This window comes from Lingula anatina, chromosome 1, assembly GCF_051362555.1.
Source record: "Lingula anatina isolate TDL-2025a chromosome 1, LinAna3.0, whole genome shotgun sequence".
NCBI lineage: Eukaryota > Metazoa > Brachiopoda > Lingulata > Lingulida > Lingulidae > Lingula > Lingula anatina.
The window spans coordinates 25,648,918-25,669,586 of NC_141767.1; the positions used below are offsets into that span (position 1 = coordinate 25,648,918).

General features: G+C 37.3%; 1 protein-coding gene across 4 annotated transcripts; it reads right to left on the minus strand.

Moving 5' to 3' along the window:
• Positions 1-193: 193 nt before the first annotated feature.
• LOC106168998 (thyrotropin-releasing hormone receptor-like) lies at positions 194-17,234 on the minus strand. 4 transcript variants are annotated; one of them, XM_086998845.1, is made up of 7 exons: positions 17,087-17,234; positions 16,659-16,819; positions 12,876-12,987; positions 5,632-5,706; positions 3,861-4,854; positions 2,281-2,509; positions 194-2,085 (listed from the first exon to the last, which is right to left on the minus strand). In XM_086998845.1, the coding sequence occupies exons 5-7, from the start codon at positions 4,749-4,751 to the stop codon at positions 2,018-2,020; spliced, it is 1,188 nt and encodes a 395-aa protein (XP_086854971.1). In that variant the 5' UTR covers positions 4,752-4,854; positions 5,632-5,706; positions 12,876-12,987; positions 16,659-16,819; positions 17,087-17,234; the 3' UTR covers positions 194-2,017. The 4 variants fall into 4 exon arrangements, with proteins under 4 accessions (XP_086854971.1, XP_086854972.1, XP_086854973.1 ...); XM_086998846.1 differs by lacking the exon at positions 5,632-5,706; XM_086998847.1 differs by lacking the exons at positions 12,876-12,987; positions 16,659-16,819; positions 17,087-17,234 and adding an exon at positions 12,717-12,858.
• Between the last annotated feature and the right edge of the window lie 3,435 nt (positions 17,235-20,669).

Consider the following 20,669-nt stretch of genomic DNA (forward strand, 5'->3'; position numbering starts at 1 on the left):
TTCACCATTATTATTATTATTATTATTATTTGCATCGTAACTATAGTGACTAAATTGTTCGATTTCACCATTAAAACCAAAATTTCTCCTTCATTTGTACTTGATTCCGCATGAGAAGTATAGGAACATTAGTGTGATTTTTTAAAATCGAAGGGGGGCGGGTAGTCAGGACTCCCCTGACCACCCCCCCCCTTTAAATCCGCCATTGTCTTATCATGAATTTCTTCAAATATTTGTTTGTGAGTCTAGTTAGTAGGGCTGTATGAGATGTCAGATTAGTGTTGACTGGTATTTGCGTGACACTGTTTATCAGCTGAAAAGCTCACTGATCACCTGCTGTTCCTTGGATTTAGTGCTGAATGTTGTTGTTGTGACACGTGTCATGTGACAGTAGAGATGCGCGTCCCGGACTGAATGTGCTTGTTATAATACATATACCCTCTGTTAAGTAAGGGGAACCCTGAATTAACGTTTCTGACAAGTAGGACTTTTGGATAAGCAGATTGTACTGAGTTTAACCTGTCACAAGTAAATCTGGTATGAGATAGGGGCGCTTCTCATGATGTACCAATAAAGGATAAATTAATGAGATATGTGATTTGGCTAAGGCAGAACGAACATGCACGAGTACGTGCATGTAATTCTAAAACTATGTCGGTGACCCTCCATTTCTACGAATTCACTTTTCTTTTAAAAATGTGTTAAAACTAGTATCTTATTCATAAACAACACTAAGATAACATCTATACGGTTGACTTCTCTTCTACAAATTTAAGGAGCTCAGTAAAAATGAGGGAATAAGCATTGTGAATTAAGACAGTGGACAAACCGACGATTTGATCATAAGGCCTATAACATATTTGGATTAAAAATTTTTTTGACAATACAAATATTGAAATCAATAATTAAGAAAATGATGCTTCTGGCCTTCAAATTAATTTTGTTAAAATGTAGATAAGCCAAATTGACGATGCTTACGATTAAAATGAACATGAAGTACATGGTAGCGTATGTATAAGGATAGTAATAATATGCATGTATATGGACGAAAGACGTATAATATTTAGACGAAGTCAGCTATCTAGAATTCCTCCACGTTTAAACAAATACCTTGGGGGGAGTTTCTCTCCTAAGCAAAATTTTAGGCTTGTTGCAAATTGTGGCCTAAAATTTGCTGGAAATTTGCATGACGACATTTCACCATGTAAATGAGGTATTGTTTTAAATGGATTTAAATGGAAATGTTTTCAAAGGATATGAAAACTTCTTGCAAACTTGGCCCAAACTTCAGATGCTCTTGCAAATTTTCAGCAAATTTGCAGCAACAATTTTTTTCTTGCAACAACTTACAAACAGTTTCTTGCAAACTTTCTGTCATAAGCTGAAAATACCCCAAGGTATTTGGTTAAATTAATTTTTGTGAAAGAATAATATATAATTGCTCTTCATAAGCCTATAATTCACAATTATTTTTGCTTAAAAGATGAAAAATACACACATTTTCTAAGAATTGTCACTAATAAAAAGACGTACAATATTTGCTTGATACCAAGTTATATAGTGGCGAAGTATGTATCTTTTTTAAAAGATGTTTCCCTATACATGTATAGAAAAAAACATTGTCCCATTGTCCTTGTGTTATGTTAAAGCTGTATATACACGCTATATGCATTATCTCTCTAAAGCAGTCATTCTCCTCGTCATCTTGATTATTAACGAAGCTGCTCCCAGTTCCATCTTGACAAAGCGAGACACTAACAATTGAGCTCATCCTCTGGATTATTGAATTAATAATTCCACAGACAGTTTTTTATTTAAATACTTCCATACCGTCAAATTTTCGGCTGTACTCAAGAGCCTTCCTCAGGACAAACTGGTAATTGCGTTTATTTTCCCGCGTACATATACGTGTATATGATAAGCACGGACACAAATTGAATCCCAGAAAACACCGTGGTAAAACATTCAAAATAACTACATGTATACCTCAATCCTACTTGTGTGGAGAACCAAGTATCTATAGAGATGTCATGCATGTGGTGTGTTGCAACAACGTAGTGCCAGTCGTATTGGGAGCACAGCAACCTAGAGAATTAAACGTTAGCGTTAAAAAGGCACACTTATGGATACATCCAAAATTCTAAAACAAGCATTGTAGACGAAAAATAACATTGATACCAATACAAACAGTACTCAACTAGTTGTTTTGAGCTACTTCGGCCTTTACAAAATAGACTCTATTTTTGATTAGATTTATAAAACGTATTAAATCCTACTTACCGTAGCAAGCTATACACGCCTTTCTAAAAGCCTCTCGGAACTTCGTAGACATGATGTTGTAGATGATAGGATTGATGGCACTGTTCACAGAGATCAAGTGTCGGCAAAACATCAGGAACCATATGCTATCAAATCGAACTGCGGCAACAGAATTATAGACCACAAGAGCTCGGTATGGCAGCCACAGTAGAGCAAACAACACCACGACGACGATCAACATCTTCAGCACCTACAAAAATATATACGCTACATGGAGTAGGAAGGACCTATCATATCATTCTGAAGAACAAAAAAATCAGTCGAGGATATGTGTTGCTTAGAAGGTTGCTTATGGCAATTTCGCAATGACTTGGTTTTATTTTGGTACATTCTGGCTACTACATGTGAAAGATGCGCATTTAAAACTTCAAGTAAATCACAGTGCATGCAGTAATTCAGTTACTAATAGCTAATTATTCTGTTTTATTACTGTTTATTGTATTTTTATTTTAAAAGAGTACGAATGGCTGAACTTCTTTTGAAAGATCACACTTTTTATATATTTTTGATAACTGGTATGTCGTTTTTACCTGAATTGATGATATTTTAGAAATAATAAAGGTGGTATAACTGTATGTCTTTGTTTTAATAGCGTCAGATTCAGAGCTACGTTTACTTATTTGATAACACCGTAAGTCTATTTTCTGTTTTATTTTGCCCACGCTTTGATATATATTACACTTAATTTACTTATAACTGGAACAAAATTGTTGTAAATGTGCGTCTGTTTGGTTCAAAAGAAAGTTGGCTGATAATACTTGTATTCAAAAAAGACATCAGGCACAAAAACGCACCGAACTCCAAATCTTTACGTTTCATGAATAAATAGTCGTGATCAATAAAACAATACATTTACTGGGTATTTTGTGTAGCGTCTGGCATAAAAAAATTTTGCATTATCCTTGTGCTACTCATAGAGCAATGGGACTTGTAGTTAAAAGCGTGTCTTAGCTAAATGTTACAGAGAAATCTCATAAAGAGTGATTAATAGTATGTTCCGTTCACATGCATAGTGATCCCAGTATCAAAATGAACGTCTGACCTCAAACCCGGCCAATTTGAGCGTGGTAAGGGACCCACAGCCAGCATCCATTCTCGATGGGATGTGATTGTGTTCTGCGTTACAATGCGATGACTATGAGGCCGATAATCATCAAGCGTAGCGAAGTCAGACACGATAGTGTATACTATTGGGACCGTGCAATATGATAGTTTCTCTTGAAAACATAATCAAGGGCTTTCAGACAATTTTACAACAAAGAAGGCTCTCCGGATATGGCGGAGAGTTTGTGATCGATCATCACGTGGACAGAACAAGGCAGTCGCCCCGAGGCCTACCATACACTTCAAATTTGCTTTTTTACAAACACGTAAAAGAAAAACGTTGTGTAAAATAAATTGACTCAAAACTTTTATGTACTGGCTGTAATGACACACATGTCGGTGTTATTATAAACTGGTATTTCATTGAGATGTAGTATTGCGTTCTTGATAGATCAAAACTTGAAGTTGGATGCGCAAATTATAGCAAATATTCGTACCTGTTTAGTGGACGGCTGTATTCCTTTTCCTCGGTTTCTCAGTCCTCGTAATTCCTCTTCCTTGGTAGCCCTATTGGAATTAGTTTGGCAAGTCGCAATTACCTTCGTTTTATTACGGTTTCGAACAGAACCTTCCTCTTCACTCAAGAGGAGTACCCTCCCGATCAAGAAATACAATAAAGCAGTTAAACATAGGGGGAACATGTAAAACATCACAAGATCCACCAAGTAATAAATGAAGTACTGATCTCTCTCGAGTTTATAATCGCAAGCGTTGTAAGTTTCATTACCATTTGGAACTTGAGTAACTTTAGTGAGAGCCAACCAGGGCGCAGAATAGCACCCGCTAAATACCCAAAGACACAAAATTATCTTTTTGGCGCGCGATACAGTACACATGGAATAGGCTTTCATCGGATGGCATATGGCTATGTATCTTTCCACAGTAAACGCTGTTATGGATAGTGAAGACACGTTGATCCCCATGTAACTGAAGAACGTCAATACTGAACAAATAGCAATGCTATACGGCAGTATCCCGTGGTCGTAGAATAGCCCAACTGTGAACGGTAAAGTGGCAGTAAGAAGAACTATACAGTCAGCGGCGGCGAGACTCACCAAATAACAGTTAGTAGTGCTGTGCATCGACTTAGTTCGGGTAACTACCCAGATGACAAAGGCGTTGCCAGTGAAACCAATACAAAATATCGTAATTCCCAAGATAATGGTTATGATCTTGTATTCCAGTGGCGCTCTCGGCATCTCGACAGAAACAGTACTTGTTGTGTTTTGCTGATAGAAAGAAGTCAGGTTAATAGAAACTAATTCCATCGTTTTGTCTTCCTGATTATCAACCGACTGGTTGGATGGTGACAACAACCACCACTGCATCACGCTGTCGAACGCAGGTACAGTTTTTATTGCCTATTGAACAAGGATTGTCCTGTGTATGCGGCCGATGAAACTCTGCTCTTCGTGCTTAACAGAACGGCATCTTAAATGAAAAACGAAGGTGGACAAAATTTCGTTCATCATTATTTATGAATTCACTAAGCTATTGATGTTCATCCATAAGACTGGCTTTAAGACTATTGAATCGGGCTCCTTGTATTGAATTATCTTCTAAATCGTTTTTCAATAAAAGAAAGAACAGATATTCATTCAAGAGATCCGATCCCCACTTAACCACATTTGATCTGGTATTTTCGAATTCTCCTAAGACAATATTTTAAGGAGTGATGCACAATTGTGTCTTGCCACTGGGCTTTGAATTCAGGACCAAATTGTACCAAATGAATATGGGATTTTTCTCATCTTGCATCGATGCAGTATGTATATATATATATATATATATATATATATATATATATATATATATATATATATATATTCAACACCATCTACATGCGATATTTTTGGATTTACTTAACATGTTTTACAAATGTGTATCATACAAATGGTTCTTTTTCGTCATTGCTTAGTTCATTTCTTTGTTTCAGTCATCTCAGAATGTAACGGATGACAACTGACATCAGCATAGGTACTGAGTAGATAAAAACCTCTGCTTCAACGTAGATAAATGTAACCACATGATAACAGTATGCTTAACCTCAGATATATTACAACCTGTTCGCACTGTCACAGCAGTTACCAGGAGATTTAAGTTCCCCTCTTATACAGTATATCCTACCATTCCCACTCTAATACAAGATTATTAACGCGTATTAACTATGACTTTTTATCTCGTGCATGCAAGTTTCTTTTCGCTTACGCTCAGTCTTCCTTAATGCGATGTGATGCTCCTCTGGGTTGCAATCGGATGATTCTGAATCCAATAATCATGACGCTTAAAAAGAATTCAGATACTTGTTTAGCGTACAGGTCTACTAATGAGATTGTGCGTTAGTCCTTACATTTTTTTAAATGGCACAAATACGCTACTATAGAATAGAGAAGAAAAAGAGCTGGCGCATGGATGACAAGCCGGTTAGTAAGAAATGCTGAACATCGCAACAATATACAATAACAAATTGTACTGAAGAGGAAATTATAAACACGGACGGCCATAATCCCAACCACCCTCGTTGAGACTGGGAGAATTGCACTGACAAAATATTACAAAAGTTCAAATTCAATTGAAAAATTTTGATAGCTAACCCTGGCCATTGCAAAAGCTCTAATAGTAACAAAGCCAATAACTATAAATGAAACATATTGACCGAAACATTACCTTGCCATCTGTTACAGAAGTGGAACCCTCTAAGATCCCCAAGACATGTAATGGAATCGGATACCAAAAGAACATTAAAGTTTTTGATGCAACATCCGAAAATAAGGTGAGTAGCTCGATCGTGTAACCAGAAGGAAAAGTTGAAAATATGACAGACAGAAGCGAATTTACCGTTTGCAGAGGACGTGAGATGAATGAGGAGAGAGGTGCATGGCTAATACACAGAATTAACAAGGGAAGTTGAAGAAAGAGAAACAGAAGGGGGGAACATGAAGCAACGTGTTGAGCATATCCCAGCACCCTGCAAATAATATTCTTTATGTAGTCATTTGTTCACAAGCACAACGAAGCTCGGTGCTCAAAATTAAATAAGAAATAAGGCCATATGACTGATATTGTCATTTATTAAAATGTCGAAATGAAATATGATACGAAGTTGCAAGATGGGGATAGTAACAATATCAAATTAAATAATCACACATACATCACCCATACAATAAAGCAAAAAGTTGGCAAAACAATGGCCAATATTGGTTGCCGGGGATGTGAGCTTCTCTCACATCTTGTGGCCATTATTTTGTTTGACGGAATATTTGTTTTATCAAGTGTGTTAGGTATTCTATGGTAGCGTAGTGGTGACACTAAAAAAATTAATAACTACCAACCATGTTTTTCAGGACAATAGAGAACAGGTGACAAATGCAGTCCCATTGAATCTTCATGGGCTCTTCTCAAATGCACCTAACCCTGTTAACTCTGCTTTAGAATAGTCTTAATCACAGTATATACAGACTTGACATTTAATAAGGAATATTTCAGTTTCGAAGGTATGCCTAGGTGAAAATGCATTTCGTATATAATATGTGAATGGAGAAGTGTGTAGTCAGGTGTGTCGCTATCAATTAAATGAATACCAGGTTTGTTGCGCTGCTGCATTATGTAATATACAGTGATTTAATTGGGTAGTGCTCCAGGTCAAAGCTTGGCTTTGGCAAAGCATGGTTCTGTCAAAAAAGTATCCATATGTCGGCAACTACTGCATAGAAGAATTTGAAATTTTGCATGCAAGTGGTCTTCGGGTTTGCAGTGTGTAAAATGAGCTATCAGTGCTTTACAAATTTGTTAATCTGTGGCAGAATGGCGCGAAAAATACAGTCATTGCCAGACAGATAATTGCGCCAAACGAAACGGTCCGCACAGTTTTGTAGAGTAATGCCCAGACTGATGTACCTACACAGAGGCCACACCCAATGTATTGAAATCTTACCACCAGGGTACAGGACCCACTGTCTTTAGGGATATGCTGTTGCAACTAAAGAAAAGCCACCCAGTCCGTTCAGAATGAGGAGTAAATTGCCACCAAAAAGCATTTTTCAAGGCCCTTAGCGAACACCAAACTGGTTTTAGCAGGCTAGAATACCAGACGACCTCCGAGGAACCCACTGTTAACAGCAAAACATCGTTGTATGTTTCTCTAATGAACTGGGGACTTTGACCGTTTCTGGGTTGAACACTGAAATCTCGTGGCTTTCTTTATTGAGGTCAGATTTCACCTGTACCACTCAACAGTCAAAACAGAGTTTACAGACATCCAGAAGAGGCCAACGACGAAGCGTGTGCCGCGTCTAAAGTGACTAAGGTCATTAACAGCGTCAGTATTTGGAGTGGATACCACGTTGGTGCCAAAACACCAATGGTAGTCATCAACGAAAACCAGAACCAGATCAAATAAAGAAATAAATCTGGGAACCACTTGGCTATCATTTGATAGTGTGCAACTTAGGAACAATTTTAAGTTGTACGGTTAGATTGCCGGTTCTTACAGAGCACTTTTAATACCAGATTACTTACAGAACCAAGGGAATGAGTAGCTAACTCGGTCATCAAAACTGCCATATTTGAATCACATAGACAATATGTGGGTAGGCCATTACTTGCCGAATCAATGGCCTACATGTCCTAAAACAAAACTGGACCAAATTTGACAGATTTTGACCGATGCCTGAAATGTTATTCCAGATTGAACTTTAAAAACCTATCCCAAGGAATGCCTTGCCCCTTGAGAGCGCTGGTAGCAACCAGAAGGGGTCAGGCGTAACAGCGCCCGTTACTGTGACTAGACACTGATATGATGATCCTTTGTGGAGCGTGTAACTTTTTTTACAGACAATAATTTGGAAAATATGGAGGGCCAAAATATCTCTTTTAATGGTTGTCATAGGACATAGAATAGGCAATATGTTTTTGTTTGCTTCCCTGGCGAATTCCATTAATGAATTGATGTCACAATGACATCAAAGAGATAATTTAAAGTTATTAAAACACGATTTTAATCCTTATTTTCATTTATCAGTCAGCAAAATGGGAAAAAAACTGATGAAAAATGATTTGGAAAAAAATCCCATATTAAATGTGAGCGTCCTCTTACCGAGGAACAGATATTACAAGAAAATGCACAAGAAAATGAGGCTGCTGAAGGCAGTTCTGTTCAATTATGAGGAATATTTTGTTCCACTGGTGTAAACCTGTTGGTTCTTCTGGATGTAAACGCCAACGCCATGGAGTATACAGGGGCATTTTATAAAATTATTTCATTCCATTTTTTCTCATTTGATTGTGCAATATTCCCGGACGTTTTTTATTGCAGCGTGGCATCCTGCTTGGTAAGGGATTTTATGAACAAAAACAACATTCTGCTCATAACCAAATCCGCCGAAAGCCCCAATTGAATTCGTTGGAACAAGTCGGAGAGAGCACTGTACAGGATAAACCCAAAACCCAGCAATTTTACATCAGTTGAAACAATCTTTGACCCCACAGTGGAAAATAAAGATTGGTAGCATTAGTGAACACCATGCCCGTCGCGTAATAGGCTCTTGTCGTGCACTTGAGGGTTATATACACTATTAATATTAACCCTTAAGCAAGAAGGATAACACTTGCGCCGGAGGTCTTGTAATAAAAATGCAATGCCGTGCACGTGAGGGTCATATGCACTATTATATTGTATATTAGTCTTGTTCAAGAAATCTAAGTGGAATTGTGGAATTTTGAAATTGAGTGTAACCTTCTATCGAGAATTATAAGAGATTTTTAGTAGAATATGCATCTAAAAGGGCCCGCCTTCATGTACATTCCATACTCATTTACAATCCATCAAATCCTCAGAAAGTTTGGATTTAACCGTTTTTTGTTCTTTTGTATTTCCAATGATAAATATTTCAAAGTTCCATAATTTCAACAGTTTTGAAGATGTCGCAATGAAATTTTGATTGTTATAAGAAAATGATGTTTTTCATAACTGCTGATAATTTCAGGACTCTACCTTTCTTAGTTTTGGCACACTGAAATATTTTAATCTGTATAGTCTGTTGTCTATCTATTGGTCTATCGTTGGCGTTTTCTAGGAAAAAGGGAAATTACCAGCAATACTAGTGTAATTAGGTGTCGCACATTTCTTTAAGACAATCGATTTCGAAGGAAAGATAAATGATAAAATACTGCCATATGATATTCATTTTTAATCCACAGAAAGAAACTGAATAAGTCAAGAAGTCCTTATGGTTCTTGTACGTGCAATGCACATAGAAAGCAACCCGTAAGATTAAAAAGAGGTATTGGTACATGCGATGAGAGGAAATCATCCGAGATACACGGAAGTATCGTGACCTAGCGTAAATTCAAGAATATTCTGCGTAATTATATGATAGTATTGGTACACTAGCGAGTGTGTGGGGAAGCAATGAAGAAAGCTGATAGAATTGCCCTGGGTCATTTTCTCTGAAAGTGACAAATTGTACGCTTGTTTAAAACAAACGTTAAGTACATTAAACTCTACTTGTTGAAATTATGTTAGGGAAAGTAATCATTTTGTCGCATTTCAACAGAAAAGTGCCATGAATCAATGTTGCAAAAAATTAACCAATCCTGACGAACCTTGCAGCATATCGACCGTCTTGACACCAGACGTCAGCAGGAGAAGGGTTGGCGGAAATTGAAAAACCATCGATAAAGCATGGACTGAGGTCTTTTTATATTTTCCCCAAATTGTTACGGATTCAGGGCAAGTGTCAGTGAAGGATGACCAAAGGTTGGCTAGTCGAAGAAATATACCTCACACAGAACACTGTGCCCTTTGAATAAAAAACTTCAGGTCTACCATCATGCACTTCGTTTTTGTACTGCATTTTTATTACAAGACCTCCGGCGCACTAAGTTTTATCCTTCTTGCTTAAGGGTTAACCCCAACTCTCTCGCATTCTCCCTGCATTTCGTTATCTCTTCCACCGTATGTTTGCTACTGTATACAATAACAATTACCACTCCAAAAGGTACTGGCGAGTATGTAAAGTTCAAACTTAATTAAGCAATTTTTTTTGTTAGGGCTTACCCCTATGTTGTTATCGCTGAATAGTTATTGCGTTTCATTTCAGATATTTTACCCTCTGCGACAACTTGTTATCTTCACACAATAAGTGACATATTTCGAATCGGGCTATCACATTTAATAAGGATAATTATGACTACCAGGATAATCATGATCAAAGAAAATCGCTCAAAATTATATCCACCTGTTCACAGTGAGTAAATTATCCAGATCATATTGTGCGTGTGATATTTGTAATTTTTGTAATATATTATTTGATGCCTATGACTAGTTCGGCAATGAAAGCACACACGCTTTTTGATTCAAACAATATGCCCTTTTGGGCACTTAACTAAAATCCCTTTCTTGTCTTTTATTGCCATCATCATTGACGCTCTGCTCACTGTTCTCTCTCTCAACCTCCATGTTCCTTATTATCTTCCTGTAAGATGCGTTTCCTAACTCTCGATATCAACCCGTCATCATGATAAAATCGAAGCAATTATATCCTGTCTGTTTTTATTCTTTAATTACGACTGTCAGAATTACTTTAAAATCATGCAATCGGATTAATTAAGCACATTTCACTCAATGGGCGTTAGGGTTGAAGAAAATGGCCGTCGATCTACAGAAGGTGACAAAAATAGTGCACTATGTGATATAGGGGACATTTTGTAGAAGTGATTCGTGTAACCACTGATGGATTTTCATCCTTGTTTACTATAAAGAGTGTCATCGAATGTTAAACGCACTTCTGGTTGTCAAGTTTTTACCATGTTGAAGGTACGGGAGCTCACAAATGAAGGAAGAAAAGAAATTGTATCTCTGAAGGAGGAGGGTATAGATGTTCCCTAGATCCTAGACAGCCGCCAGTGTCTGGTCAGACTGTACGCGGGGTTTGCAAGTGGATGGAGGACACTGGTGATGCCCATAAAGCACCACAAAGTGGCCGCCCAAAGAAGACAAGTACCAGAGACGTCCGGCGCCTTTTTATAATTAGCTTTGCAGTGGCCGCGCAATTTGCAGGTTGAGATTATCGAAAGGACTGTTCAAAGAAAGCCTCATGCTTCAGAAATTCACACCCAGGTGAAAACCACTTGGTAAACAGTCGAAGGAAAGTGACATGGGCTGCAAGAACCATTGCAAGGACAGTAGGTCAGAACTGGTGACATTTTGTATTTTGATGAGTCCATCTTCACCTTGAACAACTTGGATAGACAAATGAGAGTATGGAGAGCATTATCCAAATAACAGAAAATATATACATTTCCTCGCTAGACAGTCCACTTCAATGATTGTTTAAAGTTGCATTGATCTACGGTATTGGTGAACTGGTGTTGATCAATTGAAACCTGGTCCATGAACGTTACATTGAAATTCTGGACCAGCATTTTTGACTTTCGATAGAAAATATCTTTTGGGGAGGAAATTATTCGTTTATTTTCCAAGATGATAATGCTACACCCCACGGGAGCAGGGCTGTAAGAGAATGGCTTTACCGGCATGACACCAACAACTGGCCTGCCCAGTCACCAGATGCAGTCCTCATTGAAAACCTGCGGAATGAGATTGAAAGGATTGTTCCTTCACTTTCAAGGAAAATGGTGTAATGCTTTTGTCACCCTTCTGTAGAAATTTATCCATTCCAGTATAAAATTTTATATTGCTTTTTATCACACTCTAAAGAGTGTAAAGAATACAATACGTTTAACAACTCATTTTCTACTATTCGATAGCGTTTATCGATCGGTAATCTATTTTAATATACCTCTAGCGAACAGATCGAGTGTTTTTTTTTTTTTTTTGGAAAAATTGTTTAAGTAACCTTGTCACATCTGTTTAAATATATATTTCAAACAATGGTATAAACCTTTACCACCTGGCACCGAGTATCTTCTTATTCATTAGATAAGACTATTAAAGTTTCAATATAATGGTATCAACAGCAGGTAGGCATTGGGCCATAAATCATTTAACAAGCGAAACTTGCGGTTACAGTTGTGAATTTGCCAGTGATTGCTGATTGATAAAGCGAGAAGAGAATCATATAAAATTTCTGTTTTATGTATTTTTCAACAAATGATATAAGCCGGGTGCCATTTTACTCCATTTTTACGCTTATATATCACATTATTCTTAATAATACCTTGACAAAAGAAGTGAAACAGCAACGGTGACCCGCAAGGAACTGCGGTCCGTACAGCTGTACAGATGAGATTTGCGCTATATTCTAAACTCGATACTTTCTACTAACCCTAACCTGTACTAATCGCATTGAATCCCAGACTTCCTTTCCTTCGACTTTCGTTCCTGTCACACCGGATTCTGTATCACAAGAACTCTCTCGTAAATGACACTGGATCTCTTCTTGTTCAAGATACAAGTGAAGGACGTTACTAAACTTTCGAAACCTACTTACCTGCATCTAAATTACCAATAAGGCATTCGGCACCGATATTTTCACCCGCATTACGTTTACATCTTTGATGTTGCCATTGATTGCTGATTGACAAAGCAAAGAGAGTATATTACTGAAAAAAAAAGAAAAGAAAACGATCCTAGTTTTTGGCCGTTGTAGAAAATTGCGATCCACCAGGCAAATTTATAGCACGAGTATATAAGCAGCCGCCTCTAGCGCCAGTATACGAGCCAGGATTCAGCCATCTATATCATAATTACGATAATGCCATTTAATGGTTTAAAAAGCAAGGCAAATCATACGTGCGTCGTCAACCATCACGTATAATTATTCATGACCCGCGAGTGATTCAACCACCAAAACGAACTCGGTAATCGATAAATCTGGGCTGTGTGGTTGGAATTATGGTACACAGTACCTTGTTTGTGAGAAGTTTTTTTTTTTTTTTTTTTTTTTTTTTTTTTTTGAAACATTCAAGTGAAGACTACTAAACTATACCACCGCATCCCATGCAATATACGTATGGCAATATTTGTATTGCCGTCAGCACCACCCTAATGGCACTGAAGGCTGTCCATCCTTACCGAAAGTATAATCATAGCTAGATAGAGGCAGTCAGATAGAGACCTTCAGTGTGTTGTCAAGCTGGACCGAAATTGCCAGCAGATGACTGTACATTACTAGTACAGTACATAGGGTCACACGACGGCCCCTCCCCATACCATGCACGGAGAAAACCAGAAAATATTAATTTTACATTAGTTTATATCAGCAAATAAAATACGTAGGCCTCACGGAGTTACACTAGAGGTATCCATGGCTTGCTGAGGAAGCTGGTCTTTTATAAGCCCACTTTGCCGTGTCATATGGGAAACAATTGAGCTACTCAAATACCATGTCTTAGCAAGGGGTTTTAGTTAGAGCTCCTTGGTCTTAGTCGATACAGTATCTCCTTCTACATGCCATCGAGGCATAATTCGTAATCATGTTTCATTCCCAAGGCAATGGCCAGTTTCGTATTGTCTTCGCGAGGCGAAACTGGCCGATGGCACCAATGATCATGATCACATGAAGTAAAGACGAAGATGACACGATTCGCGGCATGCCCTCATGATGGTCTTGCATAGAGAAATGGACATGCGAATTGAAAATGACAGGTAACCTTCTCACAATTTTGCCTCTCCTCACAAAGTCGCAGTTGGAGCCCGAGGAACTGATGGCAAAGATGCCATTTCAGATTTGCGAGAATGGACGATCAAAAGTAAACTTAAATTAAATGATGAAAAAACAGAATTTATGGTCATCACACAACCACACTCAAAACACTTAGCTGAAAGACTATCAGGGGTTTCTGATATGGGGTTTCTCCTCATGCAAAAAACCTGTTGGTGTATTTTGATACTACTTTAAACATGAACAAGCAGATAGCCAATGTGAAAAAATCTTGATTGTATCACATAAGAAACATCAGTTCCCTACGAAATAATTTAACAGATTCTGCCACTGCCACGGTCATTCATGCCCTAGTAACACCAAGGCTTGATTACTGTAACTCCTTGCTCTATGGATGCGGCATAGAAAGAACAAAGAAAGTCCAACGCATTCAAAATGTACCAGCACGTCTTCTTAACCGAACTGCTATGGATAAACACATGACACCGATATTATTTAACAACTTCACTGGCTACCTGTAAACACCCGGATCTTATTCAAACTTTTAACTCATGCTCATGCGGCCTTTTATGGACTTGCACCAGATTTTATTTGTGAACTTGTATCTCATTACACACCAAATCGTACCTTAAGATCTAAGGATCAATTATTACTAAAAACACAGAACGCAAGAGTAAAATCTTTTGGCAAAAAATCATTCCAGTACGCAGCACCACATGAGTGGAATAAATTACCTGTGGACTTGAGAAGCATTAGCTCAGTGGAGGATTTTAAAAAAGCTTTAAAAACATACCCGTTTAACAAATTTTATTACAGAACATTTTATAACTCGGAAATATTAACTGGAAATCATTATCTTAACTCAGACTCTTAGGTCATAATTTTATTAATTTAATTCATCTTAACTTTGTTTTTAGTTTTTAGTTTGTAAAGTCTACAGAACATATTTTATGGATTTTAGACTTTTAATAAATATATTATTATATTATTATCTTAAGATGCTCGTAGGATACGTGATCCGATATTTTTACGATCAGACCTGTATTTGAAAGCTTGCTTTATTGTGTGTTCATGTCGTGTCCTTTATTACGATAGTTTAATACACCGGCAGCAAAAAGTAACTGCCAGAGCCTGAGAAACCCCAGCGTCAGTCACACGATGGCTTAAGATGACCTTATGATCGAAAACCCCATTCTTTTATCATTTTGTGTCAATTTTGGTGTGGCACCTATATAAATCATTTTAGAAGTTAACTCATCAAAATCTTATTATGGATTAAGAATTGACGGGCAAGTATTTTTTGATTGATTATTGTCAACAACGAACAAAAACGCATCATCATTCCTACTCAATATGCAATCACGCGCATGCAGTAAACGTCAAGCAGCCGCCTATACTATCTCCGCCTCCCAGTTCTCTCAGTTTTGCCCTCTGAGACTAAAAACCCCAAAACAGAAAAAAAATGTGTCGTTTTCACGATACAAAAACTACCCTGAATTTCAGGTCTTGTTGTTCAAAGAGACTTTTGAACTGCAGTGGCGGTATTTAAAAGCACGTTTGGGTGATTTGTTTGCGATGAATGGGAAATGCAGGGTAGAAGAGAAAATAAGTGACCTTTATAGTGATATGCGAGAAAAATAAGTGATATGCAAAGAATTTCTTTTTTCAGTAAATTTTAAGATAAGTTCCCTTTCCAAAATACAGAGTGCGTGGCCTCATTTGCCGTGGTATCACGAGATAGTAAAGTTAGGTACTACATGTATTCAAACCAAAAAAATACCTTTAAAACAAAATGCTTTTTGTTGATAATTAGTAGTGGTTCGTCAGCACTTGTTCTCTTAATAGATGGGTTTTTTTTACACAATGTGTTACAGCAGTCATCATTTGGACTTGGAAATTAGGAACAGCTTTCGTCTAACTATTGCGTTCGTTCATCAGACGGAAACATTTGAAACTCACGTATTGTGATACGTTTGACATTTGTGTGTACGAATAGCTTGTCTGCAGCTATTAACGTATATTAAGGATACAAAAACACTGCACATGTTTTCATTAGCAGCTTTAATTGTTGCGTTAGTAACTGCGGGAACTAACGTCATTTCTTCTACTACATGTAAGACAGATTGCTTAGACATATATTTTATCTTGCTCATTGGTAAAACCGACGGTATATTGAAATTCAAACTTCTTGCATATACTGTATACTCTTGCATATACTATATAAATTAGTGAGCTCATCTTCTTACCTAAATCATTCTCATCTTCATCTTAATTATCTTATCATATGCTCTCCTATCAATTCATATGATTGGCATAAAACTTAATTCGTTCGAATAAGAGGGTTTAGATTATTATCTATCAAAAATCCGTATTACGAAAATATTAGCGGCCATCTTGAATTTTGTAAGCGCTAAAGATATTTGCTGTGGCCCACATTTATTTTATCTGACCATAGTTTCGTTGCTAGTACGGTAAGCAAATAGAAATGCTTTCTAGAATAGTTCGTTATGAAAAAGGCAAGGACAGCAAAAGGGTAAAGCATCTTGGATCACCTTAGATATTTAAAAGAGATATCTCATGTCATTCATGGCATATTTATGTAATACATACCTGAATGGCTGGTCCACACGATATGGTCTTATCTGATACAACAGTTACAAGTGCTCAGGACTGATCAACGTCTCAGAATTCAAAATGCATATGTGCCTCCAGTACACGTTGTTCAACTGAAAACACTGGGCTTAGATATTCGATAAATATCCTGGAAGAATCTGAAAAAACGTTGAAAACAGATGTATTCGTTCGCTGATGTATATTTGTGCGCACTTAAGCCCCACGGAGTCTTAGAGGTCTTAAATTTAAAGTTTAGTCATGTTTAAACTACTTCAGAAGACTTTATCTGACGGATCGGCCATTGGTAGACACTGACACTCACAATTCGTAACTGAGCCCACAACGAATTTCATTGAGAACTAGAAGTAGAAATACCTGAAAATCTTACAACAACACTTGATCACACTGTGTGACATGAAACTTACCTTGTAAACCATTAGTGCACATACAGTTTCCATGTTTCCCACAAAGAGTAGCTACTGAGATAGGCCTATTCGTTCTGGAGGAAGAGGGGCAAAATGTGTGTTTCATTACTGCAACACTTTTTCATCTTCTAGGAAAAAAACATGCACCACCAAAACGTAAATAAATAAAACGTATAATGTTTAAGGGCAGAGAATATAATTTATACAATGTACGCATTCTCAAGCTTAAAGGTTGCGAGGTAATGGAAATTGATAGCGGGGTACAGTGCGTAGTATTTCTCAATATTTTAATTGCACCTTATTCTATTTATTAAAGCCATGGTATGGTAAAGCCATGGCAAATATCATCGCAGCCCGAAGGAGGATTTAACATACCGTACGTAAATTTCATTGAACGCTATTAACGAATCCTTGCATATGCAAAGAAAACAAGAGTTGACTGCCTTGAGAGCAAGAAAGCCTACTAATGACAATCGCCATTGAGTCTGTAATTTTATTTCGAAACTAGGAAAAGCACTTCTATGATTCCAAATGCAATTTAATCAACAGTTATAAGTTCTTTTTTCTTTGGTCAATTGTCTCAAGTTGAAACCCCCAAGGGCGATCGGGACAGGTGAAGATTGATAAAGACGAAGAGAGAAAGTTTGGAAGGGTATCGAGATAAATTGGACATCACCTTACATCTCCATGACGATTCTCGACCACTGACGGTGAGAGTAACCCAATGGCGGGGTTAAAAGAGTTTTATTTTGTTTTCGTATGCAGGAAGGTTTATGAATATTACATTTCAAAAGTTTAAATATTTTTATCTTTTTACTTGAGCTATATATCCTATTTTATCATTATTTTCATTACTTTTGTATTTTTCTTTTGCTGCAATCCTTATAAAATACCCAATATGCTCTGATCTCCATTATTGACGTTCATCTTGTTGGAAAGATTAAATTTTAAACCGCTCTTGGTAAAAAAGTTGTCCCTCCTTCAATCCCATGTGTGTTTGTTTACAAATGATCACATGACAACTGTACACCTTTTTTTCAGGTGAAATACCGTTGAAGATATTCAGGCCCGTAGCCAGCAATTACAAAAGGGGGGTTCTTTATTGAAAAAGTGGACCCTTTTCCATAAAAACTGCATGTACCTAGATCAAATTTTACCCAGAGTGGACCTTTTCCCGGCAAAAGGGGTGGTTCTTTCGAACCCCCGGAACCCCCCCCCCCCCCCCCCCCTGGCTACGGGCCTGATATCCATATTTCATTACATTTATTCAGATTAAGAGCATGCACTCCCTCAACAGTGATGTTGCACAGTGATCAGGCCATATAACACGGCAGTGTTATACACTTTGTCTCTGTCTTTAAATTGCATTCACAATCACGGAAAGTGGAAACAAAATTAGAAACAAAAGTCTCGCTAGAGTAATTAATTTAGATAATTGAAGGTACACCCCTTTCAAATGACAGAAAAGGGAGACCTGGTCACGATTCTAAAATCGTAGAGGTACTTTGGTCTCATTATTTTCATTGGGCTCTTTTGGCTCTTCCGCCAAAAACAGTCGCCACACCTGAGATTATTTCGTTAAAGCCAGCCCCAGGTCCGAGCGTTATGTAGCCTTCCACCCCGGAGAATATATCCATATTCAGGGCAACGGTAACAGATAATGAAGTCCCTGTATCTAGTTTTACTGATCGACCGTTCATATCGGATATACTTATTTACTGATAGATTTATGGCACGCAGGAATCAGTACGATTCCCTATAAAAACTGGGCCTCTAAAGTAGAAAGAGAGAGAGACCCCGTTGTTAAGCCTCTCTTCTGGTCCTCAAATCAAGTTCGGTCCCTTGGTTCTAAACTGTTAGCAAGAAACTCTGTACTGGTCCTACACCTGTAAATGTCCATCATGACGAGTTCAAACGTGTTCCCCAAACGTGTCCTTGGCTGACTCTATAATGGTCTCCAATATTTGAGGTTTAAAACTTTGAGAGGCTACCAAAAAACGTACGTAAGCTGAATGTTAGAAAGAAATGCATTTCAATTATTTAAAATTGTATTATTTGCTATAAGATATTCTCATATTTTTAAAGAACACAAAAGTTTTGCTGCGTGACTACCTTTATGATGCTTAATACTACTACAATATTTATGGCGTTCTCTGCTTCTTGTTTTCAAGTTACATTCGTTGGTGATTGTTTGCATGTGTGTGTGTGGGGGGGGGGGGGGGGGGGCTACTCACTCACCCTCATGACCGTGCGTTCTTTATTCCGTTGCAAGTTAGTATAAGCTCTTATTTTCATATGGACGCGTATATTCCCGTGAATTTCCTAAATGTCCACTGGACTTTCAATAACTATAGTGATTCAGAGCTTAAATCAGAACTTAGTCCCTTATATAGGCACAGTATAACGGATTTTTACTGCATACGTTTTATAAATCTATTAATACTGCAATTTATGTAAAAAGCTCCCTATGAAGGATAGTCTTGCTACTTTATTCTTTTATGCGTTTTGTTTTCAGAATTTTTTTTTTTTTTTCAATTTTCAGGATTTAGGGTTTAGGTATGGTCATTATAAAACTGCCAAAATGTAGGCGTTTTGTGCAAGTAGTAGAAATGGATTATATTATTTTCGAATCAGCGGATCTAAAATAAACAAAGTTTATTAATAAACGCGCAATATATTCGTAATTAAAGCCTATTTGCCTGTTTGACTGCATTTAAACTAAGACGCAACTGACTGTTTGATTGACGGGGCTGGTTTAGAGATGTGCTGCATACCTTGTTGGTATTTATACCTAGTATAGGCCTTCACAAGCTATATATCCCATATCTTTCGGATAATGTTCAAGTGATGTTTTGCTACAGGATGACAACTTAACATCCCAATTGTATTGCTTTAGGAGCGTACAGTGAAGGGAATGTCATGAAAACCCAGTGATCTGACCAAAGACATTGTGGCGATTTGATCGACTAATGGTAGAGGACAGATCCAGTATAACTACGTACATGTAGTATAAGTATGCATACCAATGCAATTTACTGTTATACAACGCCGTACTCCCTTGGGTAAAATTAAAGGCTAACATTCCCGTTTCAATTTACCACTTCAAGGGAAAGATTCAGAACAGCGCCCTGCCCTGAATTTTGATCTAGTAAACTGACCACTGGAAACCACAAAATTTTCTTTAATGCCCGAAATCTGTGTAAATACTCGATCCCCACCATTAAAAGTGCCACCGACCCTCACATTGACTGCCTCTCTTGTTATGGAGCACAATTCAAATTAATTTAAAAGAGACAAACCTAGCTGTTATTACAGAATCGGGATTCTTTTACATAGATTTTGTCTCGACTCCAGGGACGTCTCAATTTCCTTTTCGCCATATATATATATATATATATATATATATATATATATATATATATATATATATATATATATATATATATATATTAAAAGTAAAAGCGTTTTTCCTATATATATATATATAATAAAAAGAAAAAAAGTACAGCAACTTTTTTGCCCCGACCGGTTTCTTTCTTTCTTCAGGGGGTTTTGTTTATTTGTTACTAGGTGATGTCATAAA

Excerpts from the sequence above, each read along its gene's own strand:
- LOC106168998 (XM_086998846.1), bottom strand. The coding sequence starts at position 4,751 with ATGCAGTGGTGGTTGTTGTCACCATCCAACCAGTCGGTTGATAATCAG. Across the intron at positions 2,510-3,860 it reads TACAGCCGTCCACTAAACAG|GTGCTGAAGATGTTGATCGT; the intron begins GTACGAATATTT and ends ATATTTTTGTAG. Across the intron at positions 2,086-2,280 it reads GGCGTGTATAGCTTGCTACG|GTTGCTGTGCTCCCAATACG; the intron begins GTAAGTAGGATT and ends TTAATTCTCTAG.